The 27,383-nt window shown below is 45.2% G+C and overlaps 4 protein-coding genes across 5 annotated transcripts in view; 2 read left to right on the forward strand and 2 right to left on the reverse strand.

Moving 5' to 3' along the window:
- The window catches only part of ddx11 (DEAD/H (Asp-Glu-Ala-Asp/His) box helicase 11), a 5,048-nt gene extending 667 nt beyond the window's left edge, over window positions 1-4,381 (reverse strand). Inside the window, exons 1-17 of the mRNA XM_062460801.1 lie at window positions 4,216-4,381; window positions 3,335-3,480; window positions 3,008-3,238; window positions 2,810-2,896; window positions 2,544-2,683; window positions 2,381-2,432; window positions 2,183-2,290; window positions 1,961-2,048; window positions 1,655-1,857; window positions 1,492-1,566; window positions 1,335-1,412; window positions 1,162-1,208; window positions 662-741; window positions 540-581; window positions 363-430; window positions 198-236; window positions 7-97 (exon numbers count right to left, since the gene is read on the reverse strand). Coding sequence (XP_062316785.1) covers window positions 7-97; window positions 198-236; window positions 363-430; window positions 540-581; window positions 662-741; window positions 1,162-1,208; window positions 1,335-1,412; window positions 1,492-1,566; window positions 1,655-1,857; window positions 1,961-2,048; window positions 2,183-2,290; window positions 2,381-2,432; window positions 2,544-2,683; window positions 2,810-2,896; window positions 3,008-3,238; window positions 3,335-3,480; window positions 4,216-4,237 — 1,597 coding nt within the window. The 5' untranslated portion in view covers window positions 4,238-4,381. The remainder of the gene's footprint in view (window positions 1-6; window positions 98-197; window positions 237-362; window positions 431-539; window positions 582-661; window positions 742-1,161; window positions 1,209-1,334; window positions 1,413-1,491; window positions 1,567-1,654; window positions 1,858-1,960; window positions 2,049-2,182; window positions 2,291-2,380; window positions 2,433-2,543; window positions 2,684-2,809; window positions 2,897-3,007; window positions 3,239-3,334; window positions 3,481-4,215) is intronic.
- Window positions 4,382-4,748: 367 nt separating this feature from the next.
- On the forward strand, window positions 4,749-9,752 carry fkbp4 (FKBP prolyl isomerase 4). Its single transcript, XM_062461684.1, has 11 exons — window positions 4,749-5,211; window positions 5,862-6,006; window positions 6,106-6,248; window positions 6,355-6,475; window positions 6,629-6,785; window positions 7,175-7,265; window positions 7,445-7,528; window positions 7,630-7,815; window positions 7,978-8,121; window positions 8,214-8,309; window positions 8,478-9,752. The coding sequence occupies exons 1-11, from the start codon at window positions 5,116-5,118 to the stop codon at window positions 8,547-8,549; spliced, it is 1,335 nt and encodes a 444-aa protein (XP_062317668.1). The 5' UTR covers window positions 4,749-5,115; the 3' UTR covers window positions 8,550-9,752.
- A 797-nt stretch (window positions 9,753-10,549) lies between these two features.
- On the forward strand, window positions 10,550-21,506 carry b4galnt3b (beta-1,4-N-acetyl-galactosaminyl transferase 3b). Of its 2 annotated transcripts, XM_062461682.1 has the most exons (20): window positions 10,550-11,059; window positions 13,288-13,334; window positions 13,432-13,500; window positions 14,090-14,185; window positions 14,259-14,349; window positions 14,512-14,612; window positions 14,738-14,805; window positions 15,443-15,521; window positions 15,637-15,703; window positions 15,906-16,043; window positions 16,150-16,259; window positions 16,349-16,449; window positions 16,702-16,760; window positions 16,932-18,324; window positions 18,504-18,757; window positions 18,848-19,001; window positions 19,106-19,178; window positions 19,352-19,505; window positions 19,661-19,787; window positions 19,881-21,506. In XM_062461682.1, the coding sequence occupies exons 1-20, from the start codon at window positions 10,924-10,926 to the stop codon at window positions 19,990-19,992; spliced, it is 3,429 nt and encodes a 1,142-aa protein (XP_062317666.1). In that variant the 5' UTR covers window positions 10,550-10,923; the 3' UTR covers window positions 19,993-21,506. The 2 variants fall into 2 exon arrangements, with proteins under 2 accessions (XP_062317666.1, XP_062317667.1); XM_062461683.1 differs by lacking the exons at window positions 19,106-19,178; window positions 19,661-19,787; window positions 19,881-21,506 and having other exon boundaries at window positions 19,352-19,501.
- Window positions 21,507-22,748: 1,242 nt separating this feature from the next.
- tnni1c (troponin I, skeletal, slow c) lies at window positions 22,749-26,006 on the reverse strand. The gene is made up of 8 exons (XM_062461692.1): window positions 25,987-26,006; window positions 25,776-25,840; window positions 25,440-25,478; window positions 24,965-25,006; window positions 24,713-24,844; window positions 24,366-24,455; window positions 23,760-23,942; window positions 22,749-23,497 (listed from the first exon to the last, which is right to left on the reverse strand). The coding sequence occupies exons 3-8, from the start codon at window positions 25,461-25,463 to the stop codon at window positions 23,399-23,401; spliced, it is 570 nt and encodes a 189-aa protein (XP_062317676.1). The 5' UTR covers window positions 25,464-25,478; window positions 25,776-25,840; window positions 25,987-26,006; the 3' UTR covers window positions 22,749-23,398.
- Between the last annotated feature and the right edge of the window lie 1,377 nt (window positions 26,007-27,383).

Consider the following 27,383-nt stretch of genomic DNA (forward strand, 5'->3'; position numbering starts at 1 on the left):
TGCGACGGTTCTCTTTGTCGGAGGCATGCGTGAAGGAGCCGGCCGGCGTGTGCATCGTCACACCGCTGCCTGCGAACTTCTCAACGAAGCCACTCAGCTAGAGGAGGGGACAGCATGGGTACCTCTGGTTGTCTGCACTTCAAAACACTCTGACTGTATGCGGAGACGCACTGTACAAAGCCCTCGGTTCTTTTTACCTTCCTGCTGATCATGCTCTTCTCAAAGTATCTCTGCACCTGGAGCGAGAGAGGGTGGGGGTTGAGGCGGTCAGGGTGAGGTTGTGTGGAGTGTGCGTGCGTGCTTGGTAAACGGGGGAGGGGGGGATTTGAACATGGCTGCAGGGATGCTGTTTCCGTGCCTACCTTGAACAGGTTGATGTTGTCTATCTGAGCCTTGAACAGGAAGTTGTTGATGGTGAACATCTCTGTCCCTGAAAACAGAGAGGGAGAGGGGTGACGGAAACGACCGGAAGTGTAACGCAAAGTCACATCAGTGGCTGCAAACTGCAAATGGAACCCCTTGTGTGTGTGTGTTGTTACCTGGCTGAGTAGTTTGGCTCTGTGGATTCTGACCCACCTTCCCTGTAGAAGATGCGATTCAAAATAGAGTTTGTGTTTGTTTGACTCAGGTTGTCCACCCAGACACGCAGCTGGTCACTCACCTCCCAGCACCCGCACCAGCCCCTCCAGCACAAACAGGATCTGTCTGATATACATCAGGTTCTTGGCTTTTAATCGACTCCTGGCAGACAAAGACATACACACACACAAGTAAGCATGTATGCACACACACACACACACACACAGCAGGGACAGGTGACAAGCAAGTGTTGCGTGAAAATTAAGAATTCTAGATGAACCCTTGTGCTGCCTTCGGGTCACATGACCCAAAGGTTCACAACGAACCATCGTTGTGTTTACCCAATACAAAACAAATAAATAGCATTTTCTTTTAACCTTCGCAATGTGGGGCGTCTGAGACAGCCCGACGGTTAAAAGAAAATGCTTCACTTTGTTTTTGTATGCGGTAAAGTTGTCGAAATACGACGGTGGGTCACAACGACTGATGGGTCAGAATGACCCGAAGATAACACAAGGGTTAAGATATACGGTATATGGAACAGTGAGAAATCCATGCGTGTATGCGTGTCCATGTCCTCACTTGTAGCGATCAGAATACTGTGTGAGCTGAGAATGTGCACGGCAGAGCTGGAAACAGAAAAGGTACGAATAAAATCATTATTCCCTTCGACAACTAACGTGCATCAATTGTAATGTTGAATCAAATGAACACAAGGTGTGTGTGTGTCTGTGAGTGCGAGTGTGTGTGTGTACCTGTGCTCCAGTGAGCTCTGAGCTGTGTATACAGGAGAGAGTATCGCTGAGGTTGTGGGCTTCATCTATAATCAGCACCTGAAGCCAAACAAACAAAAGATGGATCTCGCGTCCGTGGATGATTGCGTAACCATGTTCTTTGTGAGCGGAAATTCACCTGCCCCTTGAGCTGGACACCTGAGGCACGCCTCGTTCCTTCATGGAGCACCATCTGATAGGGCAACACCACCAGCTACACACACACACACACTATTACTGCAATATCGATTTGCAAAGTACTACAACAACATAGTGTGAATGAGTGAGTGTGTGTGTGTTACCTGCGCCGGGGGGATCGCGAGGCGGGTGGCGTAGTAAGGACAGGCCTTTGCTTTTCTGCCCAGACCGAGGAGTCCCTCGATATCTCTCACCGCCCCCAAGACTTCATCACGGAGATGCTGCAGGCCCGTGGCACCGACGTAGGGACACACACTCTTTGCTGCGCCTCGTCTGCGCTTCACACCCTCATCCTGGGGCCGCTTATCTGACAGGAAGAACCAGAGAGAGAGAGATGATGAGAGAGAGGGAGAGAGACATGATTTTTATTAAGGTCTTGACGCCACAAGCGCACGGACGTGTGTTCTCACCGTGTTTGTTCTTCTGCATCTCCATGCAGCGGTCATTGATGCGCTGGACGCTGCCCAGGCGGCGCACCTCCTCGTTAATGCACATGTTCTGCAAGATGGACGCACACACCCTTGAATTAGCATATACGCACTGTGAACGTGCACACACTCAGCCGAATGTATGCAATGCCACTGAAACGCAGGAGGCACGCTGTGTACAAGTGTGTGTGTGTGTGTGTGTACCTGTCGTGAGCCCAGCGTGACCAGACTGATGTCCTGACTGAAGGGGCTCTTCTGAACTTCGTGGACAAACTGGGCCAGCTGGGAATGGGTGCGACTGCAGTAGTAAATCTAATCCAACACACTCCGAGTTATGACACACACGCAGACAGGTGCTGTCATGATTGATTTCTGAATGCCAAAGCGAAACCACACACACACCTTGGTGACATGTTCCTCCACCAAGTCATCCTCATCCTCGCCAGCACAGAACCTGTTAGAGAGAGAAAATAAACACACTTTCTGATTCAGTCAGGTTCCTGACCCTAATTTTCGATTGGCTGGTTATCGACTCGTCCCTATTTCAGACTGGTGAGGTACTCACTTTTTCTTGGTGTTCTTGGACTCATCGTCACTCTCGTATTCGGCTACAATAAGCTCCTCCTCCTCGGGGTCTCCTGACTCCTCCCCCTGATCCTCCTTACTGAGCTGTAACAGCTTCACTGCTTCATCGTCCTCACAGCTCTATCACACAGTACATGCAAGCGCATGCAACATCTTTGGTTGATGGAATCGGGTGCTGACATCATCTTTGCCAAAGCGTGAGGCGTCATATTATTACGCTGGATACTCAAACTCAAGCGAACATACTTTTCTTTTCATGGTGTATTTCAGCTGGGCGTTGTGTCTGATCATCTCCAAGCGCTCCTCCCTTCGTTTCCTCCTCAGCTCATCCTCCTGGCGGGTTGAGAGAGACAAGAAGCTAAGACTGACGCCAAAACATGGTGTATTCCACTTTACTGATGATCCAAACTAAGTCAAGTCTCACTTCCGACCCATAAGCACAACCTTTAATTTGCACACAAGGTCTCGCTCTGCCTTCTTCTGCACAAAGTCAGTGATCCAGTCAGGCTCTGCCGAGGAGGGAGCTGGAGGGGTCTGGAGAGGAGAGGTGGAGCTCGGGGAGGGGAGATTGGGCTCTCCCTCCCCCTGCAGCAGGCTAGCTGTCTCTTCCCTCCTCCTCTCCTCATGATCCCTCAGCCAGCTTAGCGCTCCACAGATCAGACTCAGAGACTTGCCCTGGAGTGGAAACAACACAGAACGCTTAATGCAGACACACACCTACAGAACCCCACTGGGAGGTCATTGGTTCAAAATCTGATCAGATGCACATACTGTTCCTGTGGGGCTCTCAAAGATGCCAACTTTGCCGTGCTCTAGTGCTCTATATAGAGCTTGCATGAACTGATCTTGTATGTTGTAGGGCTGGTAAGGGAAGGGGAACGTGGGACTTGCTACCTCCTCCATAACCGTCAATGGCCCTAGGAGATGAGATGGAGAGCACAGAATAATAAATGTGGATTACACATTCATAGAAGGGTCCTTGTTGACAGCAGTTATGGGGCTCTGTTTTAACTTTTATGTGATGCAATGTAACATCTGCCCTTCAATGATATTCGTTAGTGATAAACAAGAGGTGTTAGCCACTTGACCTGAGATAAGCGGGGTAACACTCTAGGTCAGAGTGCATAGGGATTCAATATAGCAGGGCTCTCAAGTCTCACGCATTCGCCGTGAGACTCACGCATTTCAACCATTTCTCACGCTGAGAAGGCATAACTTGTCCCGTTATATACAATTAATGGACGAGGCGCAGGGGATACTGCGATGATAGCTGTGTCGAGTTATACAGAGTTAAATTTCAAATACCAATCAGAATACATTACCAGTACCCCCATCGGCCGGAATTTGTTTTACCCAAACGTTGACAAATATGGTAATCTCACCCCAAACTTTTGATAAAACTTGAGAGCCCTGCATATAGATATCCTACCAACTACTTTTTCAGGCATAAGTAGCTTGTAATGTAACTAGCTAGCTAGAATGCAATGGTTTATCAAATTAGAAAGGCAAATAGGCGATTGACATAAAATCAACATATACTTTGTGTACACCACACGTGTACACACACACCCTTACTCAGACTGATGGAAACCGCGCATGAAGACAAAAACCTAGAATGGCAACTAGCTACATTTAGGAGGTTAACGACTTACTTCCTGACTGACAAGCATCCATTGCTCAAGTAACTTAGTTAAATAAGTTAGTCAGGCTAGCAACAAGCAAGACAAGCAAGCTACATTATAATGCAAGCAACTTCTAATAACGAGACGTTCACCATTTCCTGATAGACGCGCGGTAAAATAATCAACCAATGGGACACTGGTAGCAGAAGACAGGAAGCTCTAGCTATCTTGGCATGTAAAAACAAAAATGTTAACATATACCGTTGGATAAATTGAAGACACGAACTCTTTATAAAATATTAAGTTTTTACGTTTTCTCTTGAATTGATTTTTTGTTTGTTGTTGTTTATTCGTAAGCCATATTTTTTTTAACCACGGTTCTTTAAAAAATAAAAAATCGTACATATGTATATACTGTAGAAATATACACACCTATAAATACTTCGTTCGAAATTAAAGGGGTTGAGGTTTTAATATTGAGTTTGAACGAAGAAAGAAAAAAACGCCCATTGGAAGTGTCCGAGAATATAAAACATGCCAACCTCAACTTGGCTCCTCCTCCACTCCTTCTGTAGGCTCGTCTGGAAAGTTCGGTTGCTTCTAATTCTGGGGAACTACGCTAGTTTGCAAACCGTAGCTTCAGACTTCTGCAATCATTTTTCAGAGAAGCATCATAACAACGTAGACCTTTATCTGCAAAACCCTGTCTGTCGTCGGACTAGTGCACCCAAGGATCCTGTCAATTCATTTACGCCACAACAGCAATCATCACAGTCTGTAGCTTGAAATAGTAGCGTGTGCGTTTCCTAGCAGTCTCCAAGTCCAACAAGCTACAAGAAGCTTTGATTTGTGTCGCAGCCTGTTAACGTCCGTTAGCCAGTTCCTAAGTCTGAGTGAAGCCTTGGCTTGGAGCTGTTTCACCACACAGCAATGACTGCAGAAGAGATGGCCAATGAGGGACAACACACCGGCTTCCCAATGGAAGGAGAAGATATCACACCTAAGAAAGATGGAGGTGTTTTAAAGGTAAGTAGCCAGCTAACGGATCCCTAATATAAATCGTTGTAAATAGCTAGCTGGATGCAACAATGCTAGCATTTGTCAGATGCTAGCCCTAGCTAGCTTCCAGTTTTGGGTCGTGGGAATGAATGTGTGGACTGCAGTCAGAAGCTTGGTATCTGGCTATCTAGTGCCAGCTATTAACATAATTTGCCAACAGATTTATTTTTATTGCGTGCTGACGAAGAAGCATTAAGTTTCGTGAAGTAGGTCAGATAACAAACGTTTGCTAACTAGCTGCCTGGTTAACCCTGCTGTTACTAACTAGCTAACAAGCTAATGTTAGCCACGCGTGCTTCTAGAAGGGTCTTGGCTCCTCGAGGAACGGATACTGTTCGAATGATTGACTAGAAATGTAATTAGCATTTATCGTTTTCCCTTACCAGCTATACCCACCACTGTCTAGGACTAAATCTGTTTAATAATAATATTTTATTCCTAATTATCATCCAAGATGATAATTTTGTGAAATATCAAGCTTTTGAGGTAGCTAAATTTAACCACGAATGATCACACACTTGTTTATGTTGCCTTCAATTTATTTAGTAAAACACAGTCACTAAATGGTAATTAAATTCAATTACCATTTCAACACCACTTTTCTTGTCTGTCCCCAGTTGGTGAAGAAGGAAGGCACGGGTAATGAGCTGCCCATGACCGGTGATAAAGTGTTTGTTCATTATGTGGGTACACTTTTGGATGGCACTCAGTTCGACTCAAGCCGTGACAGAGGAGAGAAGTTCTCATTTGAGCTGGGAAAAGGTGGGTACTGTCCATCACACATACTCTTGACTGGGTCGCTGTTAAACCAGGGATCTTCCATTGCTCCAGCGTCATAATGTGCGGTGTGTCTGTGTTCAGGACAAGTGATCAAGGCATGGGATCTAGGTGTTGCAACAATGAAAGTGGGAGAACTGAGCCAGCTCATCTGTAAGCCTGAGTATGCCTATGGCACTGCAGGTAGCCCTCCTAAAATCCCACCCAATGCCACGCTGGTGTTCCAGGTAAGACCACTAGAAATGTTTGAGGTTGAAACTTAAAGGGTGTTCACAAGTCCTCCGTCAAATAGCAGATTTCAATCTGGTTCTAAATCCAACCTTCTGTATACAGGTGGAGCTGTTTGAGTTCCGAGGCGAGGACATAACTGAGGATGAGAATGGAGGAATCATCCGCCGCATCATCACCAAAGGCCAGGGCTACTCCAAACCCAACGAAGGAGCTGCTGTAGAGGGTACATGCACTCCCTCATCCTCACTGGGCTTGACTACAGATGCATCCCTGTTAGATAAGTGTGTCCTATACACACAGTCCGCTGGAGTTGGTGTTTAACTGCATCGTTTTGTGAGTAACCCACTGACCCTCATATTCCCACCTATGTCTGCAGTGACTTTGGAGGGGAGCTACGAGGGTCGTGTGTTTGACCAGAGAGAACTGAAGTTTGAAGTGGGAGAAAGGGAGAGTCTCGGCCTGCCAATTGGAGTGGAGAAGGCGCTTATGGCCATGGAGCAGGGAGAGGAGTCCTTGTTCACCATCAAACCCAAGTACGACACCAACACTGTCACTTCACTACATACAGCCCTGCTGCACGCTTTCATTTTTAGCTTTTACTTTGTATTTTATACTGTAGTTTTCAGTATTTAGTTGTAAATGTTTTACATTCATTCATTTGTATATTGTATATTTAAGGACTGAACGCAAATTTGAAAGATTCTATATATTTATTATACGTTTACTTGATGCACCTGCCCACCAGTGTAAATTACTTGTTTGTGTACACTTACTTTGCGCTTCAAACTTGATTCTGATAAGACACGCACTCATCCATACACATACTAGTCACTGACCCACACTAATACTCAGGGGAATTGAGAAGTAATGGTCTATCGATGTGTATTTTTACTTTGTATTAAGAGGTGGTTGTGAATTCCAGGTATGGTTATGGAAATACTGGAAGCACAAAGTTTGATATTCCTGGAGGAGCCACACTTCAATACAAAATCAAGCTGACCAATTTTGAGAAGGTAAATATTTTAGCGTATCAAACGTGTGTGTGTGTATGTGTGCACGCACATGTACAAACAATCAGGTTTCTCTGGAGGTAAAAGTAAAGCTTACTATTGGAATGTAACCAGTGACCCCCCAAGTGTGTTTAGTCTGGTCGACCCACTCCTGACTCAATCATGTTGTGTCTGTTCCTCAGGCTAAGGAGTCCTGGGAAATGAACACATCAGAGAAACTGGAGCAGAGTGCAATTGTCAAGGACAAGGGAACCCAATACTTCAAGGTATGTGCATGAAAACCGTATGTCTGCACAGGTGACACACAGCCTGGTAGCGGTGGAGGGCACACAGAGAAATAAAGAACCTGTTTGTGTTTGTCTTTTAGGAGGGGAAGTACAGGCAAGCATCTGTGCAGTATAAAAGGATTGTGTCGTGGCTGGAGAACGAATCCAATTTGGTAGACGGGGAGGAGCAGAAAGCTAAAGCTCTGCGATTGGCTGCTCACCTGAACCTGGCCATGTGCTTCCTTAAGCTACAGGAGCCAAGCCACACTCTGGAGAACTGTGACAAGGTACGCACATCCTCACCATGTTTCGAAGAACAAATATTTGAATATATGGTTGGTGGTGAATTCTACCTAGAGTGCCTATTGTCTCGCTTCTATGCTCTGCATTTTTGCTCTGCGTTCTGCACTGTTGAACAAATGTTGCCCCCTACTGATGTGTTTGGGTAGGCTATGGAGCTGGATGAAGCCAATGAGAAGGCCCTGTTCAGAAGGGGGGAGGCGCTGTTTGCCATGAAGGAGTTTGACAGGGCAAGAGGCGACTTCCAGCGTGTCACTCAGCTGTATCCTGGCAACAAGGCAGCCAAGAGCCAGGTACTTAAGTCTGAAATTGACAGATGCACTTAAGTTGAATGAATCCAGAGGTCCATGTTGTCAACTACTATTTTCACTGCATCTCTTGCTAGGTGGGTCTGTGTCAGAAATATATCAAGGATCAGCATGAGAAGGACAAACGTCTCTATGCTAACATGTTCCAGAAGTTTGCTGATCGGGATGCCAAGGTAAGGGAACAAGCCATTTAGGCTTTCACATGTATTATTTCCAGGAAGATGTGTAACAGTTTTATTTTTTATTCCCTCACTAAATATATAAACATTTGGAAACGATATGAACATATTTTAGTGAAGACCTGCTATTAATGTATTTCTTTTATATATTGTGTTGGGCAGAAGGAGGCTGAAAAGGGCACAGATGGCGGAAATGAGAACGTGGAGGTGGAGGCCAATGGAGCGCAAGAGTAGAGAATGGAGACCATGTGGCTGGGTTTCAGTCTGTCTACGACTAAGACACTTGCAACTTCAGTCGTTTGTGTTTTAAAGTGAGTGTGTATATATGAGTTAAGTGAGAATGAAGTGGAGCAAAAAGAAAAACGAAAAAAAAAAAAAACAAACACTGATTTTGTCCGTCTTCACTGGCTTACCTGTGTGTCTGTGCTACTGCTATGGCAGCTAGTTGGCTGGGCTTCTATTGCCTATCTCACACCAGGCCTCACCACCCCTCCCAATTGCTTAAAGTGAGTCTGAAAGTAGTACCCTAGTCTGTGTTCCCAAAGTTCCAACCCTCACAAGTCAAGGGCTAGTCCATTCATTTAAGAGCTTGCATTGTCCCTCTGCCCCAACACATCTCTCCTCAGCCCTTGCCGAACACACGCACACATCTTCCTCGGGCTTTGCTGACCCCCCCCCCCCCTACACACACACACGCATGCGCACACATCTTCCTTGGGCAAACCGATCAACAGAAAGCGCCATTTACGATCACCGTGTGTGTGTGTGCATGTGTTCTGAGTGACGGTGTCTGTCTCTGTAGCAGCACTGAACAAAAGAGTAACAAGATCCTGATCCAGTCATGGCTTCTCTCTCAACCTAAGACTCCACTATAGCAGCAAGGGGTTACAAGACTGTTCCTCTTTTTGCTTTGTAAAACAGTGACTTTGTTCTTGTCTTGTATCTTTTGTTGTCTTTTTCATGTGTTTTTTTTTGTGTTACTGTTAGTTTTAGGGTGATGAAATTAACTGGAATATGTTTATAAGCAGCTTGCAGCTTCACCTTGACAGACCCAAGCCAAGTCTCTGTTGTACTGTACAGTACATGCGTACACATCTCAGACTATGATTGGTAGCCCTGACCTAATCTCTGATATCCAGGCACTCACCCTCGGAGCTGCCAAAGCATAGTCTCCCGTAGGCCTCTTTCATGTAACAGGTGGATGAAATGCAAGGAGCTTGTTTCCATTACAGTTCTGTGGCTTACTCATTTAGCTTTTTCTACCCCGTGTCTATCAACGAGCCAGACTGTGATAAAGAAAAGAAACGGCTTGGACTGAGCACTAGGAGCACTAGGTGTGCTGTAGTTCTTTTCCATATGTTGAGGCTTTCTGGCCGAAGGATCTAATAAACAGCAGCTCAAGCTGGGGTCATGTCTTCATCGTGAGTACAGAATGCGTTTGCTTGCTTGTGTGCGTGTGTGTGTGTGTACAAGAGACCTAATTATGGAAAATACTTGTTAAACACTGATAAGAATCAATGAACATAGCCTACTAGTTTTGAAATCGTGCGTGTGCTGTGATCCATGCACATTGATAGGCTATAATACATTTTTGTCAAGGTGTCAAGTGTTGGTTTAAATTTCAACAGTACAGACACTCGTGCCCTTGTTCCCACAAAAAAAAAAAAAAGCTTTATTATAGGCTATGTTACACAAATAATGCATCTTAGTATTCTCAAGTGGGTCCCTACGGTGAACTCTAGATTCATAGTGAGAGAATTGGGTCTGGTTTTCCCTTGCGCAAGTGGGTCACCGCCACGGCCGTCTGCGGTGTCATTTTACGTATACAACACAAGCCATTCTTCTTTTGATTACGCAGATTAGGCTACACATACAAACATCTAATACTGCATAATAAAGGAATTAGAGCAAACTGGCGCCACGTTGTATCCTACGTGTAGCAGAAAGAGCTTCTGTGACAGTGATTTTAAGTGACAAACATTGTATACGCTATTTTGGCTTGAATTTATAACATATATAAATTAATTTACATTTTATTTTATTCGTTTTAGCTACCCGGTGCTTCTCATAATTCGTACTAGCCTAGCAATCAATTACTTTTAGGTAGATTTCCTTTAGCAATGACAATACAGGTGCTGAGCAATCGTTTAGATTAGCCTACCTGTTTCCTAGGTAAATTCACTAGCTAGTGGGTGCGGCCAATGTGACTCCACCCCTGAATCTCGCCGTCTCTGACTGGGACAAGGGGTGGGTGAATCGAAGCCCCTGATCCATCTACAACTACTTTCTGCCTGCGCCCTGGGTGCTTTCCGTCGGCGAGCGCAGTGAACCGAGAAGAAGACTGCAGTGTCAGGTGTTAGCTGTGTAGCCAAATTAGCGACAATAGTCGTGTTCAGCAACCCATCAGCCTTCTATGCTAGAAAGAAAACAAAAGGAATTTAATTCAAAGCACCAGATACTTGGTGACTGGGATTAGCCTACGGGATGAGAGGTTCAGCGTCCCCGGAACGTCGGAGAGCTCTGGGCGCCGTTTAGTGTCAAATTGAAACTGGACAAACGTTCAGAAAGAAACGACACGGATAAATTCTCTAAAGGTTTCGTTAAGAAAATGATCAAATCGTTTTTCCCTCTTAAGAAACTGCGACGTAACGGCAAATATCTTCTTTTCGGAGTTATTCTGATAATTGGAGCTGTCGCCGTGTATCATGAGTTTGTTGCAGCAAATGCATGGAGCTCGCATACCCGTAAGTAGCTTACCTAGAGAAAAGAAGCTAGCAAATAGCTATCTTCTGTATGATCAAGCGATCCGATCACCAACTTTGTGTTTATTTATCAAAGTGTGTTGTGCGTCTACTTGCATGCCAAGCCATTTCATCTGAAAACGAATGCATTGGAAGTAAGTTGAAAACAACTGTTTGTTAAAGGGGAGTGAGAGGGCACTCCTGGAGTCACACCTGCCAAGGACAGACATCTTAGATTACTTTCACCCTCGTCTGTTAATGAAAGTTTAATGAAATCCACACTATTGACAACCGGCTCAAAAAAGCCCCAATGTCGAAAAGTTTCCATGGTAGTCAACACATTTTGTAAAAGTAGACTGCATTCAACAGCATGTCGGTTATGACTGTATGACCTCAAACACCAGAGAGATAAAAAGTCGGAACACAGGCAGTGCTTTGGTTTGTTTGTAATTTGGGGGCGAAGACAAAAACCCTCCGTTGTGCTCATGCAGTCATTTTACCCCTTTCAGCTGTGTCCAACAACTGTTCTCTGTAGGGTACTTCTGCACACAGCCAGTCTTGAGAAGGGTCAGGCCACGAGGGTTACCCTCAAGGGAATGTGTAGATTCACACAGGGGATCCAAACCCCAGCCCCCATCTGTACACACACAGTCACCCACCTAAACACACTAATGGCTCCAAAGGGACAACAGTGTCTTGAAGGGAGAGCGTAATTACTAGGTGTGTGTGTGTGAGTACTGGTGTGCTAAGGGGACAGCAGCAACCCATGTCTATATGGCCAAAGCTAGACATGTAATCACATGCCTCTGTGTGACAGCAGCCACATTCTAGGTCTATCTGGCTACACACACATTCCTAAGCTCCAGCCCCCTACTCACAATGGGGGTATTCTTAGGGGCAAGAAAACCAACTGTCTCTTGAAACGGCGTCCAGAGAGGGTATTTGTGTGTGTGCACGTGCTCATTGAATGCAATTTCAAGTAAGTTTCCCGATTGATTTTTGATTAAACTGTAATTAGATGTTAGTGATGGTATTACCACAACAGGAGTCCAGACTGCCAGTGGAGGAAGGATCAAGTTTATTTAGGCTAGTTGTAGCTGCACATAAACTCTTAGACCCATTGGTTTCACCCATGTGAAACTTAAACTGTTGCAAGTTCTTCAGTCAGAATTTGTGACGGTATATAAAGTAAGCCTATGTGGCAAGGCAACAGTTTATACCTCCCAGTTAAAAATACATTCTAAAATGACTTGTGGTACAGATAAAATACTGTGTGTGTGCGCGCTTGTGCCTCCACCCTCGTGATAATGACAGACCATACCAGGCCACTAGTAGTTTGACTCTCCTCCCTTCACACACATCCAGATTTAATCTGTAAAAAAAAAAAACACCCTTCTATGTAATTCTGGAGACATTTTTGATGACTCAAGTGACGAACGCTTTTAGGTCTTTGAGTCACTTTGGTTTCAACTCAGTGGCTGACTTTCTTTCCGTAATGAGATTAATTGTTTTCGTCAGTTGTGTGTGTGCATCACACGCATTTCAAACTTACACTTAAAGACCTTGTTTCTCACAAACGTGTAATCAGGAAAATACAACCTCAACCTCCATCTGTCAACTCTATACATAATGAATTTACTCAGTAAATGTACTGCTTCTATTTGTTTTCATTTCCATTTTCTGAAACAGTTAAACCTTTGTTTGTTTCCAATATTTGTTCAGCACACATCCTTATTAGGTATTTAGTTACAGTTTTAGTACTCCAGTTAATACTAGGCTGTGTTGAAGGCAGCCATTTATGTGTTCAAACTGAAATGCATATACAGGCCTTACATCCTGAGAAAATTGGTCTTAGAAGGCCCCTGCATGGTTCCCTGTGGTAATTGGGTCAAAAAGTCATAAGATATTCAAATTGCACATGATACACATACGACAAACCCCCCCCAACAATTATTTGGTTTGATCTTATTCTGGAACATTTCTCGTTTCAAATGTAATATAATCTTTAAGGTTGGTTTCTGATATTATTCTTGTATATCATTTCAGTTCATGGGTTATAATCTCATAGTCTTGCAGTTTTGGGGACCATGTATAATTATACACTTATTAGATACATTTGGAAAACCAAACAGCAAAGCACTGATTGTCAATCTAGTTTCTCAACAATACTTCAGACAAATGCATATTTTGCGGAAGGTGCTTCCTCTAACCCATTTTCATTCTCTTTACAGCAGCCAATGAAGATAGCACCTGGAGAAGACCTGCCCCAGGGAGAGAGGTGACACTGGCCACAATAAAGGAGAGACGGGAAGAGAAAAAAAACAATGGGGGAGTTACATGGTTTTCCAGTTAACGTGTGAGTGTGTGTGTTCTAGGTCGGAGGAGACCATGTATCTGATCTACTCTGGCGCATAAGCTACACCCCACAACACTGGAGACCAGAGGTGTGTTTTTCTTTTCAATGCTGTGTGTGGCAGTTACTTTACGTAGGGTCACGCTTTAGGATACTTCCTACTGTCTTGTTTATGTTACTGTGTGTGTGTGTGTAATACAGTGTGTGTGTTATAGTGTCTGCTTGAGAAGAATTTCCATTCCAACTGTTCCAGTAGTTGCTCTACTGAGAGCTCCTTCAGCTCATACTAAAGGCCAAGATCACTGAATCAGGTGTTTGTGTCATAGTGTGTGCAATGCTTACAGCTGTTATTGCTGGGACATCTAGCACAACTGAGAAGACAATGTAAATGTATATGAATTAGGTTTCGAATAACCTTCTCCACACCTCCTTCTTTTAAACTTTGATAGGAACACATATACGCACGCACACCCACCCACACACACACGGCTCAAATATCACTGTCTCCTTGGCACTGTCAGAGGTGTAGGTTTACAGCTTATCTGGGCCACAGCTGAAAGTCCGGAGGTCCAGTTGGTGTAGTGTGCTGTATGTTGTTTGCGAGGGAGATGTGGATGTGTTTCTTCCCTCTTAGTCTCTCTCTCTCCCCCCCCCCCCCCCCCCCAACACATTATGTCTAGTATAAGGGCCAGGCCAACCTGCACATCTTTGAAGACTGGTGTGGCAGCTCCACTGCTCAGCTCCGCAAAAACCTGCACTACCCGTTATACCCTCACGTGAGTCCCTTTCTCTCGCACACTATTATTTGAACTGGGATCACTACTTTAACATCCCATACTCTCCGTCCAGTCAAGAACCACAGTGAAGAAACTTGCAGTCTCCCCCCGATGGACAAATTATGGCCTCCGGATATTTGGCTTCCTCCACCCCTATACTAATGGTACAGTTCCTTTTCATCTCTCTCTATTTCTTTCTCTCTCGTGCAGTGTCCTGCTTGCAATATCTTGATGGACTTTGAACCAAGTCTCATTAATGTGTTACAAGGGGTGAAATCTTAAAACTATGAAGTACTCTTTTAAACTGTCTCTATCGCCCCTCTCAGGAGAGTTTGTGTTTGCCCTGAGCTCTGATGATAACTCTGAGTTCTGGTTGAGTGTTGACGATTCCCCCCTCAACCTGCAGCTGCTGGCCTGGGTGGGCAAGGTGGGTGTGGATGTTCTAGCGTTTGTGTTCTCACATATTTACATCATTTGTGCTTGTCGGTGTACGTGGGTGTTTTGAGCGAAAAATCAATGTGTACTTATGAGGATGTGGATGTCTGCTCTCAGACGGGATCAGAATGGACAGCTCCAGGCGAGTTTGAAAAATACGTCAGTCAAATATCAAGACCAGTTTGGTGAGTTAAACCTGCTAGTTATAGTGTGCGTGCGAGTGTTTATACATTTGAACTGATATGGTGTGTTTGATTGTGTGTGTGTGTAGATATATACAATATTTTCGCTTGATCAGGGTCCCGTTTGAAATGTGTTTTAAGACTCCCTTACACACACCCTGGGTAAGGAGTTATTTTTAGCTGGGGTTGTATGTGCGTGTGTGTGGGGGGGGGGGGGTATTGTTTTTTAGTTTTTTTTCCCTCCTCTGCTTGCCGAGGCTCAGAGCCAGGAGGAACACTGGAGAAGGAACAGCCGTGCGTGTGCGCACATGCATGCATGTGTGTGTTGATCATTCAAACAGGATGGGGGTTTAATTTTGACTAAGCAAAGTTTCCCAACTACCAAAATCAAGCATGAGCTGCAGGTAGGAGAAGAGAGGGACAAAGGAGGTGTGGGAAACCCAGGTAACAGGTGAGGGGGAGGGAAGGAGGTTATGGGGGGAGTGACTGAAGGACGTGTGGGGAAAATGTAGTCAGGTGACAGGTAGAAGCCATGAAAAACAATGGGAGGAGCCCAAGAGAGCCTTGGGATAAAGAAAGTGTTTTTGTGTGTTGTAGATAGAACGATACATTGTTTTGATTTATATCGTTTTGATCTCAGGCTGTCTGAACAAAAAAAGTACTTCTTTGAGGTGATTCACAAGCAGAATGACAGAGGGACAGATCATATGGAGGTGGCGGTGAGTGACTCATGGCTCCTTCACCCTTTCCTGTACTACCAAGCATTTACTTGTTAGTGCTTGTTGAAATCCCACATTTGTGTGACATTTGCTTGTGGTGTTTGTTTTGACACAGTGGCAGCTGAACCAGGAAGGCTTGAAATTTGTGGTGATTTCCTCCAAGCACATCTCCCTTTACACCGGTGAGAGCACACACACACGCGCACGCTCACATACATACACACACAGATGCCAGTTGTTCCTGCCTCTGTCTTTAGAGCCCTCTAGTGGCACAGCCTAAAGCAGATATACTGAACCCCAGCATGTCCACCACTGGCCTCTCCTGTGAGGAGCAGAGAACAGAATCTGGGCCGTCAGTCTCTCCCCTGCTGTTTCCCCTCCCAGATGAGTCTGCCCTGAAGATGAGCGATGTCGGTCACGTGCCCCAAACCGCCGCCAGCCACACCGGCTCTCCCAGCAGCCAGCCTAGCAACAGCGACGCCGACATGCTAAGGGAAGACCCCCGAGACACCTTCTACCAGAGTGAGAACTCACACACCCACACACACACAAGCCCTCTGGCACATAGGCACTGACGTCCTCTTACTTGAATCCTATTGTGTGTGTGTGTGTGTGTCTATGCACGCAGTCCCTCTGATTGACCACAGGTACCTCCAGAATGTGTTGCCAGACTGCTCCTACAATCCCAGCTACACCATCAAAGGCTTCCCTCTGCTCCGCTACCAGGGCCTACAGTTTGTAAGTGAACCTCACCTTCCTCCTTTATGATGTGTGCACTTTGGCTGGTGTCAAGCCCTTTTTAGATCATGCTTTGGCTCCTCCCTCAGGTCCACATGTCCTACATCTACCCTAACGACTACACACGCCTGACACAGATGGAGGCAGAGAACACGTGCTTCTACCACGAGAGTCCCCTCTATCTAGAGAGGTAATACCTCTGGAGAGAGATGGGAGTGAGGAGAAGGCCCTAGAGGCAGTGGTGGAGGCGGGAGGGCGTCGTGGTGGGGTTCAACTTTGGACATGTCTTGATTGTCACCAACAGAGGGCCCTGTGTTACCGCAGACCATAGAAAAAGCATTGCCATATTGAAGGACAGTACAAATGTTTGAGGACAGGGGAGGGAGCTGAAGGTTTCTATCCCTGTAAACGTGGTATATTCTTGTTTTCCCTCTGTCCCTAGGTTTGGTTTCTCCAGGTATATGAGACTTGACAGGCCAGAGGGGCTGGAGAGAGTCAGAGGTAGGTTGCTGTTTTAACAAACTATCACTGATGAAGTACAACATTCACACTGGACACTTTCACACCCTTTGTTTCCCTCTTTTTTTCTGTCTTTCTACGTTTCTGTCTTTCTTTCGGTCTTCTCCAATGTTTTGTTTATGTTCCTTCTGTCTTCAACTTTTATATTTCCAGACTTTGGGTTCAACCAGAAGGAGTTGGTTCCATATGAGGAGGAGGAGGAGGAAGAACCGGCGGAGGAAGCCCAGCTCAGAGCCAGGCTCCGCCAGGATAGAGAGAATGCCGTCCTGCCTGACTACGGAGATGACTATGACGATTACACTTTGAAACGCAAGCGCAAACTCTTCTCGGTGCTCCCGCGCAGACCTGTAGACGGACCCTCATTGAGGGGCAATTTAGATACAGTGCTGCACACTGGTAAAAGGAGGAGGAAGAGAGGGGAGAAGCAGAAACAAGTACAAGAGCGTAGACCAGAGAAAAAGAAGCTAGTGAAAGAGCTGGTAGTGAAGGAGGGGCACCAGTTAAAACCTGCAGAAGGACAATCCGAGACGATGCTCCTTGAACAAGCAGAGAAACCAACAGAGGGAAACAGACTTGTACATGCAGAGAGACCAGCAGAAGGAGACCAGCTCAAACCTGTGAAGAGACCAGAAGGAAAAACGGCAGAGAGAAACGGGCTTAAACCAGAAGAGGAAGTTGTAGACGGACCAGCAGAAAGACCGGTGCAGAGAGACAAACTCAAACCATCCGAGAGAGCAACAGAAAAACCAGCACCAGGAGACAAACTCAAAGCAGCTGAGAGACCAGCAGCAACAGACGGCGCACCAAGCAGAGAGGGTCTCCAGAAGCCAGCAGAGAAAACGGTGGAACGGGTGCAGCGCCCCCTGGTGGATCTAGAGCCTAGTGAAGGACGCAGGGCTGAGCTGGTCCAGGATGTCAAACATCTGCAGCCTGCGCCTGCAGCCATGGATGCCTCCAACTCTCCCTCCCCTTCTCCCAGAACGATGCGGGGAAGGGTTACCCATACTAGGCTGCGTCAGCCTGTGGTCACCTCACGGTCCATCCATCCCCTGCCTGAGACCCCCGAAGCCCCCATGGGGAGGCTGGAGCCCAGGATCCTTACAGCCAGGGAGAGGGAGCAAGAGAGACAAAGGGACTCCCCGCCACAACTAGTTCTGGACGCAGTCCACAGGGGCCTTGCCCCACCCCCTGCTGTGACCACAGGGGAGAGAGGGGGGTCCCAGGTGAGGAGGGAGAAGGGGGCGATTGGAGAGGGAGATGGAGGAGCGGAAAGAGGCATCCGAGTGGAAGACCAACTATGGGGCCTGGATGGAGAGGAGGAGGCGGGAGAGGACGACATGGCCTATGACCTCACTCCGGCGCCCGTCTTCGACCCTGAGGTGAACTGGGATCAGACCTTCCAGGTGACCCCCCTGGACCTGCAGATGCTGCGTTCTGATTGGATCGACCTGCGCTGTAACGTGTCAGGCAACCTGCTGATGCGTTCCAGCGATGCCCTCCCCATCGTCAAGACCTTCATCGACAAACTCAACAAGAGGCACCTCAAGTGAGCTTATTGTGTGTGTGTGATGATGATGATGATGATGATGATGATGATGATGATGATGATGATGATGATGATGATGATGATTGCATGTGTGCTCGTCAGATTGCTAAAGTGTGAGGAGACAATCGTAACATGATAGCCCCGATATAACGTATGGGTTGCTCCCTGTCCATCCCCAGCCGTTTCTCCCTGGTCAGGGTGGTGAATGTGGAGAGGCGTGTAGACGGGGCCCAGGGCAGCAGGTACCTCCTCGAGCTGGAGCTCAAGGATCTGACTGGACAACTTTTGCGCCTGTCACACTTCATCTATGCCCTGATTCGCCGACCACGCTCCAAGGGAAAACAGTACCCTCGACGCGTCCCTGAAACGGTGCTATGCAACCCTGTGGGGTTTCACTGGAATCCTACTGCCATGGTCCACTTCATAGTACCAGGTACTTAAACAGTGTACATTCATAGCACATACACACACACCCTACTCTGCCTCTGACAGGACTGTGTGTGTGTGTGTGTGTGCTTGCTAGTTAAGAATCAGGCTCGCTGGGTGCAGCAGTTGATAGTGGACATGGAGGACCTGTACCGTGAAACACAAGATCCCAACTTCAACCTCATCATCACTGACTACAACAGCACTGACATGGATGTGGAGAAAGCCCTGCTCACCTCCACTCTCCCCAGGTATGTGTGCGTGCAGGCGTGTGCTGGTGCATGCCCGACAGACCAATCTATTGTCACCTCATTAAAGGCCGTTATCGTGAAGCCACGTTTACTTTCCGCGTCAGGTACCAGTATGTGAAGCTGAGTGGGAACTTTGAGCGCTCCGCTGGTCTACAGGCAGGCATCAACCTCATTACTGTGGGTACAGCCTCATCGTTCTGTGACGCACGCACAACAAAAGGAGAGGGCAAGGAGGCATCGATCCCCCTCATCCAATTACCTGGTCTCATCTCTCTCGCTCCCTCTCTGTCCCGTCCCCCCCCTTTTCTCTTTCTGTCCATCTCCCTCTCCTCTACCTCCGCCCCTCGCAGGACGAGCACACCATAGTGTTCCTGTGTGACCTCCACATCCACTTCCCCCCCACCATCATCGACGCCGTGAGGAAGCACTGTGTGGAGGGCCACATGGGCTTCGCTCCGATCGTCATGAGGCTGGATTGCGGCGCTACGCCCGCAGAGCCCCGAGGTGCACGCACGCACGCTCGCGCACGCACCCCTATTGAAACTGTTGACGTGCATCTGTGCACCTGAGTACACAATACAATACGCAACGTGTCAAGTGTTGGTCCCGTGTTCACGAGTTCTGAAATCCAATGAGATTGTGTTTGTTTGTGTTCTAAGGTTACTGGGAGGTGAATGGTTTTGGCTTGTTGGGGCTTTATAAGTCTGATCTGGATGCCGCAGGAGGCATGAACACCAAGGACTTCAAAGACCGCTGGGGAGGAGAGGACTGGGAACTTCTGGACAGGTGTGTTTGTGTGTGTGTGTTTGTATACAATACCTTGTTAAATTACAGAGCCATATAGTAGAAAAGTGCTTTGTTCCTCTCCCTTTGTTTTAGGCTTCTGCAGTCAGGTCTGGAGGTGGAGAGGATTTATCTCAGGAACTTCATGCATCACTATCACTCAAAACGGGGCATGTGGAATAGACGCACACAGCACAACAACACGTAGCCATGACAATACCATGGGCAAGGCCATGGCGACCAGTGCACTTTACCCCCGGCCCATCCTGCCTTACCTGCCTTACCTTGACCGATACTAGCTGCCGAAGGGTCAAAAGGGCAGGACTGGGGTGATTCCTGATACAGGATTGAGATGTATCTCCTGTCACTCAAACTCTCAGAGACTGTGACTACATGAGTTGATGTTGTTGATCACTGCCTGGAAGATGCTACTGATCATTGTTTTTGTAAGACAAAACTGTGTACTTTATCCATGCAATACTACTGAATGACTGCCTTTTGATATCCTTCGCTAAGAGGATACTAGTGATGAAGAATCATTTGCGAAGCGATATCGGTGTTCACCAGTGCCTGAAGATACTACTGTTGACTATGCTCCGGGTTGGAGCATTATAACCTGCACTGGTCGGCACTGTGCTAAGCTGATTTAACCAAGGGAACGATGGCCTTTGTCCAATCCTACTCAGGCACAGATTTGTACACACACACAAACACACACATCTCAGCTACTCACATACACATATTGCGACTGTATATTTGTTGTTGGCTGAATTTTGGTTGTGCCTGTGTGGGCAGGTGTTTGCTTAGGTCACTGTAGATTTACAAAGGGCCTTGTTTGTACAAGATTGAGACTGTATTTATTGTATCAATGACAATATTTATTGACTAGTATGTTTTGTCACTGCAGGAATATGTTTCCAATGTCTTTTTGAAAGACTATCTGAAATATGAATTAATTGGATCTAGTGATGAAATAAGACTTGTAATATACATTATATTTATTTGGGGTAAAGGGATTAAGACAAAGCATCAAATGTCAACCAAATGTGCTTTATCAAACCTGTTGAATGTAATGATGTGCCTTCTCTATGATGATTATAATGAGCATCAGGTGGGTAGAACTGGTGCCATTATCAAGGGTCTTGAGATTAAGTTGCTAAAAACAAAGATGTGTGTTATTGTCTGCCGCCTTATCATCAGCTCTGTGTGGAGGGTGAGGCCCTCTGTGATCCAGACTGTGGAGTCAGGATCCACACCGCATGTATTCATGATGTAGCCCAGATCTTGGGGGTGAAGCAATAGACCTTAAAAGGTCATTTTGCATCCGTCTGAATATCCCCATATGTTGTAGAAAAACGTGTCAGATGGTAAAGGATTTAGGAAGAAAAAAAACCTGTAAATGAAAAAGCCAACCATATGATGTTTTGTACTGTATAAATCAAATGTTGTTTTCAAGGCAGCTTTTGCTACATTTCACATTCCCTGTTAGAGCCTGTCCTTTCTATTACATGGTGTGTCCTGAGTACAAATACCAAGATGTTGGGGCTTTCGCAATCTGAGACTGACGAGAAAGGTGGGATACAAGATGGCCTCCTGGTCTTTCACCTGTCTGTCTCTGTTACCTCGTCCTTCTCCTTTTTTGGTATATTTGGGTATTACCTGTTTTCTCAGGAAAAAATCTATGGTCTTGACAAATTCAATAAAGAAATCCTTTTCATTTCCCTGCATGTCATGAAAATAATTCATTTTCAGTTGTAAAACTTCTGGGTATTCATTCCCCACATGTATTTTGCATTAAGACAGACTATGTTAGAGCTGCAGTTTTTAGGTCATGACGTCATGCAAGACATTTAGTCATTTAGCAGACGCTCTTATCCAGAGCGACTTACAGTAAGTACAGGGACATTCCCCCGAGGCAAGTAGGGTGAAGTGCCTTGCCCAAGGACACAACGTAATCGGCATGGCAGGGAATCGAACCGGCAACCTTCTGATTACTAGCCTGATTCCCTAACCGCTCAGCCACCTGACTCCCCCAAGACATTGTGCATGACGCATGATTGCATGATTCTCAGACTCTATTTTGAGGTTTTTAACAATGCTAATTATTTTACGAATCTGTCTTTTGTGGGAGATTTAGAGATGTACGTTCCTTTGTGGAACTTTAAATGGAGTAGCACACCTGCACAAATATGGCCCACAAACCACACTTACCTCATGTATGCAGACAATCTTGGCCTTCAGCATTACTTAGATGCCTCTGACTTCACCCTGTCACTCAAACTTCACCTAAAGGTCCTTCAATACTGTCACTCCAAGGTTGCATCCTGATGTGTGTGGATGTCCATTGTTTATTCTTGGACTGGAATTCATTCCAATGAAGAACAGATGGTCTGTAAACCATGAGTAAGAAAGTTATATGTCTCTGTAACATACCTACTGAATAGCAGGACTATATTTTATATTTATATTTTGTCATTTAGCAGACGCTCTTATCCAGAGCGACTTACAGTAAGTGCAGGGACATTCCCCCGAGGCAAGTAGGGTGAAGTGCCTTGCCCAAGGACACAACGTCATTTTGCATGGCCAGGAATCGAACCAGCAACCTTCTGATTACTAGCCCAATTCCCTAACCGCTCTGCCACCTGACTCCCCGAGGACTACAGAGACATATATTGTAATGTGAATTGTGAATATTGTAATTGCTTTGATAATGATATGCGCGTGCAGACCTTTCTGATGGTGTGTCTAACAAAAAATGTCATGCATGATGATGGTGGGGTTTTGCTTAATATTTTTACAATGGTCTGTCTGAAATTCCATGACAGCAAAACCACCATCATTCTAATAGTTAAGGACTAGTGGCCTTGTCTAAAAACAAAACATTGTGAATGTGATCTTTTATTGTTTGCAATTATTTCAATCTCAGCTTACTCTAGTCCATCTGTGTAATTCAAATAGAACAGGTGGCTATTTACAAGTTTATTGTCATTTACATGTGGCAGCAACATTTGGCAGTTTACACAAGCATTGCTTGAAATGTACGTCATAAAAAAAGAACCTAGTTTGAGAAAAATACTTGTTACAAGAGAGACTTCACTTACGAAAGAGACAGTTTAATAGATATGCTATATACTATGCATGAAACAGTAGGTACTAAGCAAGAGGAACAATGACATGAACAGAAACTAAACCAGGGTCTGACACCATTTCTGATTTGTATGTAGTTGATATCACAAGGCTTACTGACAAGGCTTATTAACCCTCACTGCTCAATAAACACTTTTTAATAAGGTATTCTATCCCTTTTTGCAATCAGAGTGCCAACATCTTAATTGCCTTCTTTTCTCGACTCCTCTTTTCCATGGCCAACATTGGTTTCTGTCACAGATGACTGTTCAAGTCCTCGGGCCATCATTATTGCAACCTGAGATTTTGCACTTCAAACATATCGCATGTCTGTAGAAATCACCTAAAATATCTGGCTTTCAACCCCTGTCCTATCAATCTATACCAACCTTGCTTGTACTTCCTAACCGCCTTTCACTGTTCTCTGCCTTGCTCCTCCTCTACACTATCTCTGTGTTGTCATCAACTTTCTGTCATGAGAACACATCCTATTGGCCACCAGCAGCATCGAACATCTTCTTCCTACCCTCCATGCCAGACATGGCCTCCACATTTTTACGCCAGTCATTCACCTCCAAGTTCATCTCCTGTGAGGGGCAAAACAGACCACACATGGTTACAAGAGAGTTAACAAGTGTATAAATTAATTATGTGCCAAGAAATAACAAACAACTCATGTCATTGCAGCATGACTAATACTGTAAGCATGTGACCTGTTAAACAATGCGAGGGGCTTTGTGCGTCAGCCAATACGTATGCGTTGATGTGTGTGTGTGTGTGTGTGTGTGTGTGTGTGTGTGTGTGTGCGTATATGCATGCATGCGTGTGTGTGTGTCGCCATGCTTGTACCTTTTCTTGTTTGATGTCCTCCTTCTTCACAGACTTGAGGTTAGCTCTGAGGTCCATGGAGCCCTTGTGTTTGGAGCCCAGCAAAGCTCTCATCATCTCATCTGCAGACACTCTCACCTTCCTCAGAGCAGGCTTCTTAAACTTCCCACCCAGGTCCAGCACTTTCAGCTTCAACTCATGGATCTAGATCATGGATGTATTGTTATCGTAAGGATTGCAATGAGGATATGCTAACCTCCAAGATTCAAATTATTCTCTTAATTATTATTTTGGTGTAATTTCTCTAATATCTACATGTCCATCTAACTGAGGCAATGTACATTTACATATACGCAGACGCTCTTATCCAGAGCGACTTACAATAAGTACAGGGACATTCCCCCTAGGCAAGTAGGCTGAAGTGCCTTGCCCAGGGACACAACGTCATTTGTCATAGCCAGGAATCAAACCAGCAACCTTTTGATTGGTAGCCCGATTCTTTAACCGCTCAGCCATCTGATCCCCTATTGTAATGTTTTGTATTTTTTTGTTTATGGGTATGGAAGTGGCTTGAGCTATATGAATGTGTGTAGCTATTGATGTTTAAGTGTGTAATTGAAGGCATACATCTTTGTTGTTCTTGACAACTTTGGCCTCATAGTCGTAGCGCTCCTCATCCACCACGTCGATCTTTGCATGAAGCTGCTTACACAGTTTCTAAACAACAACCAAAACAATACATAAACAAAATTATATTTTGATGTTCAAGGGGTAATGCATCTGTTAACATTTAAGGGGATGTAACCTGCCCTGTATTGGAGTCGACACCATATGCCTCCATATGTCCAATCCACTTACATTTAATTCTCCATCAAGGCATGAGGTGTATTTATAGGTGTATTTGATATAAGGGAGAAGCCTCACGTTTCTCCTGATCCTGCCCTGATTGTTGCCTTGCTGTGTCTGTCACTCACTTGCAGGTCTTCCAGGGGAATGCCAGACACCTGCAGAGGCGGAAGTTTCTCTCCCAGGTAGCGAACCTTTTCTTCATCCCTCGCCATCGTCTCTGCCTCGAGTTCCTCCATTGCACGGGTCAACAGGAGGATCTGGGATGGATTGGGACGGTAGAATGAAAACACAACTGGACTTGAATGTGTGTCGAAGTGCAGGGTACAATTTTCTTGGTCAGTTTTGTTGTCATATACTGTAACTTCTTGAGCTTTTACCTTGAGTGACAGCTTGCGGGAAGCTGATATCTTGGACTTGGGCTAGAAACAAAACCCAATTAAAATAATGTAATGTTTAATATATTGTTATTATAATGATCATATAATATTCAGTTATGGATGTTTCGCATTGTGTCAATGAATGTTTAATGTTGTCCTATTAAATAAAAACATCAGAATCAGTTAGAAATGCTTGGAGTTCAAACTATGCAAGGTGCAGGTTTGAAATAGGTCAACAATAGCACTTGTCACTGTGTTATGTGACAAGTCTAAAACATACTGTACATTAGTTGCACAGCTAGTGGCTCCATAGTTTCTCATTTGTCTGCTGTACCGGCAGCCAGACAGCTCCACCAACTATCTCAACACCAGCGCAAAGCCCTAAACCCTAAGATCTTCAACCATGAGTGTAGGAGGTTGGGACATTTTATTCATGCAGACATTCTGTCAACAGGAGTCACACACTATACTGTACCTTGGCCTCTGCCTTAGGAGCCATGGGCCTGGGGGCTTCCTGAGGATAGACATAGACAAAGGAAGACAGTCAGTTTGCCACCCCTCACATCCGCATAGAAAATAGACACAGAAAGTCAGTTTGACATTCATCATACTTGTACATTCATACAATATAGGCATGTTGTTTCATGCAATAGCAATGGTTAATAAATGTTGAGGAAAACTCACATCACTGTGATGTCATGTTGAAGTCAAGGGAGAAAATAAGAGCGATAAGGAATCATACAAAAACACAGATCGTTTTTAAAAACAACAGGTAATCAACTTTTAACTTTTAAAAGACACAGAGTATTACTTACTCGTCCGCCATTGTGGAGGCTTCGATAGAAAGGAAAGTCTGTGAGCCCGGTAGGACTCTCCCTAATAACACAAAGCAAAAGATAATAAGGGGCACAAAAGTGTATAGGCTATGTGAGCAGCGATAAATCACCTTCAACTGGACACTTGATCACAAAGATAATAAATTGATTGATACCAGTAATAAACTGAATGATCAATGGGAGTACCTTGATTCTGCGAAAGGATGCTCTGGGCTCCTACTACACTAGCCTTTGGTTATATCCGAGCTTCAAAATAGCGCGTGTTAATTATAGCGCGCTGCAACATAGGTCGCCTCCGCGCAATATGTAAAACTCCCGGACCGCCCAGCGACACGATGACACCACGGATCATTCGGTCAGTCACGCGGGATTATCGGAAAAACTGCGCTTGTTAGCTGAACAACCTTTCAAATACATTCACAGCAAGATGTGACCTAATCTATAATCTAAATCAAATCTAGCATTACATTGGAAAATAATTGTAATGATTATTATCAATAAAATGTATAGTTGGATGTACACTATAGATTTTTGTGATTTTTTTTATTATTGCACATTACTGACATTTCAAGTAGGCTATATTGCATGAAGTGTAAGCCTTCACCTTGTTTATGAATTTGTGTGTAGGTGGGAATGTGTGTATCTGTATTTGTGTGTGTGAGAGAGACTGTTACGTTTTCTGAGAAGTACAAGATGGAAGGTTCGGTTTGAGGTCTCCCATAGCAGATGTCTGAGCTATTTTACCCTAACTCTAACCTTTACTGCTATATCTGTCCTATACACAATGCTCCGTCACATTGTGTCTGCGAAGGAGTTATGTCAAGCAGCTGTTGAACCATCCATCACACATAACAGACTAACTTGGCTCCAGCTACCCCAGCCCTCTTTCCAACCTTCCCTCCAACCCAGGCAATCTCTTCACCTGAACCTTTTCTTCAGCCAAAGCCCTCTCCCTACCAAGTCCCGAGCCCCAGCTAATTCCGTTCTGCAGTTGTGATCTTTCCGTTTCTCTCTCTACCACTCACCAGATCCCATCCCTGTATTCCCAGCCCCAACCCTCTCTCCAGTCCTCTAATGTAACAGTCTCTGCTACATTGTCCCAGCCTCTGAAGCTTTTGGATCAGTTCACATGATCACACGTGGGGTTAGAACTCTTAATTGGAATGTCTGACTGTGATTGACACTTTGTGTTTCAACCACGTAACTCTTTGCACTGTAGTGTAGGCCATCTAGCTGGTCAGATGGTGAGATAAAGGGATAAACACTGACTGTGTTACATGGTAGGCCATCTGATGTGTGCAGTCAACAGTTATTTATGTCTAACCAAGTTGTAATCATATGTATAAGGTGTCCCTGACCATGTAAAACACTGGCATTGAACATATACACTATGTCACTCTACACCAGAGACCAATCAGACAGTAACAATGTTAGAATGGCCAACAGCCAGCATAGATCAAGATAATAAAGGGTTGCCTACAGGTTAAGAAGCACCCATTCTATATGACCATCCAGAAAGCGCTGTCTGTTTACCATTTAGTTTGCCATTTAGTATATCAAGTGATATACCTGTATAAAGGTGC

Source organism: Osmerus eperlanus, chromosome 5, assembly GCF_963692335.1.
Source record: "Osmerus eperlanus chromosome 5, fOsmEpe2.1, whole genome shotgun sequence".
Classification (NCBI taxonomy): domain Eukaryota; kingdom Metazoa; phylum Chordata; class Actinopteri; order Osmeriformes; family Osmeridae; genus Osmerus; species Osmerus eperlanus.

What these genes read in the sequence shown, in the direction of transcription:
- fkbp4 (XM_062461684.1), top strand. Translation starts at nt 5,116, where the DNA reads ATGACTGCAGAAGAGATGGCCAATGAGGGACAACACACCGGCTTCCCA. An exon ending in ATGCCACGCTGGTGTTCCAG is followed by an intron (nt 6,249 to 6,354) that starts GTAAGACCACTA and finishes TTCTGTATACAG; the next exon opens with GTGGAGCTGTTTGAGTTCCG. An exon ending in AGGGAACCCAATACTTCAAG is followed by an intron (nt 7,529 to 7,629) that starts GTATGTGCATGA and finishes TTTGTCTTTTAG; the next exon opens with GAGGGGAAGTACAGGCAAGC.
- b4galnt3b (XM_062461682.1), top strand. Translation starts at nt 10,924, where the DNA reads ATGATCAAATCGTTTTTCCCTCTTAAGAAACTGCGACGTAACGGCAAA. An exon ending in AGTCCCCTCTATCTAGAGAG is followed by an intron (nt 16,450 to 16,701) that starts GTAATACCTCTG and finishes CTCTGTCCCTAG; the next exon opens with GTTTGGTTTCTCCAGGTATA. An exon ending in GGGGCTGGAGAGAGTCAGAG is followed by an intron (nt 16,761 to 16,931) that starts GTAGGTTGCTGT and finishes TTATATTTCCAG; the next exon opens with ACTTTGGGTTCAACCAGAAG.
- tnni1c (XM_062461692.1), bottom strand. Translation starts at nt 25,463, where the DNA reads ATGGCTCCTAAGGCAGAGGCCAAG. An exon ending in CCCGCAAGCTGTCACTCAAG is followed by an intron (nt 24,845 to 24,964) that starts GTAAAAGCTCAA and finishes AATCCATCCCAG; the next exon opens with ATCCTCCTGTTGACCCGTGC. An exon ending in AGGACATCAAACAAGAAAAG is followed by an intron (nt 23,498 to 23,759) that starts GTACAAGCATGG and finishes TGCCCCTCACAG; the next exon opens with GAGATGAACTTGGAGGTGAA.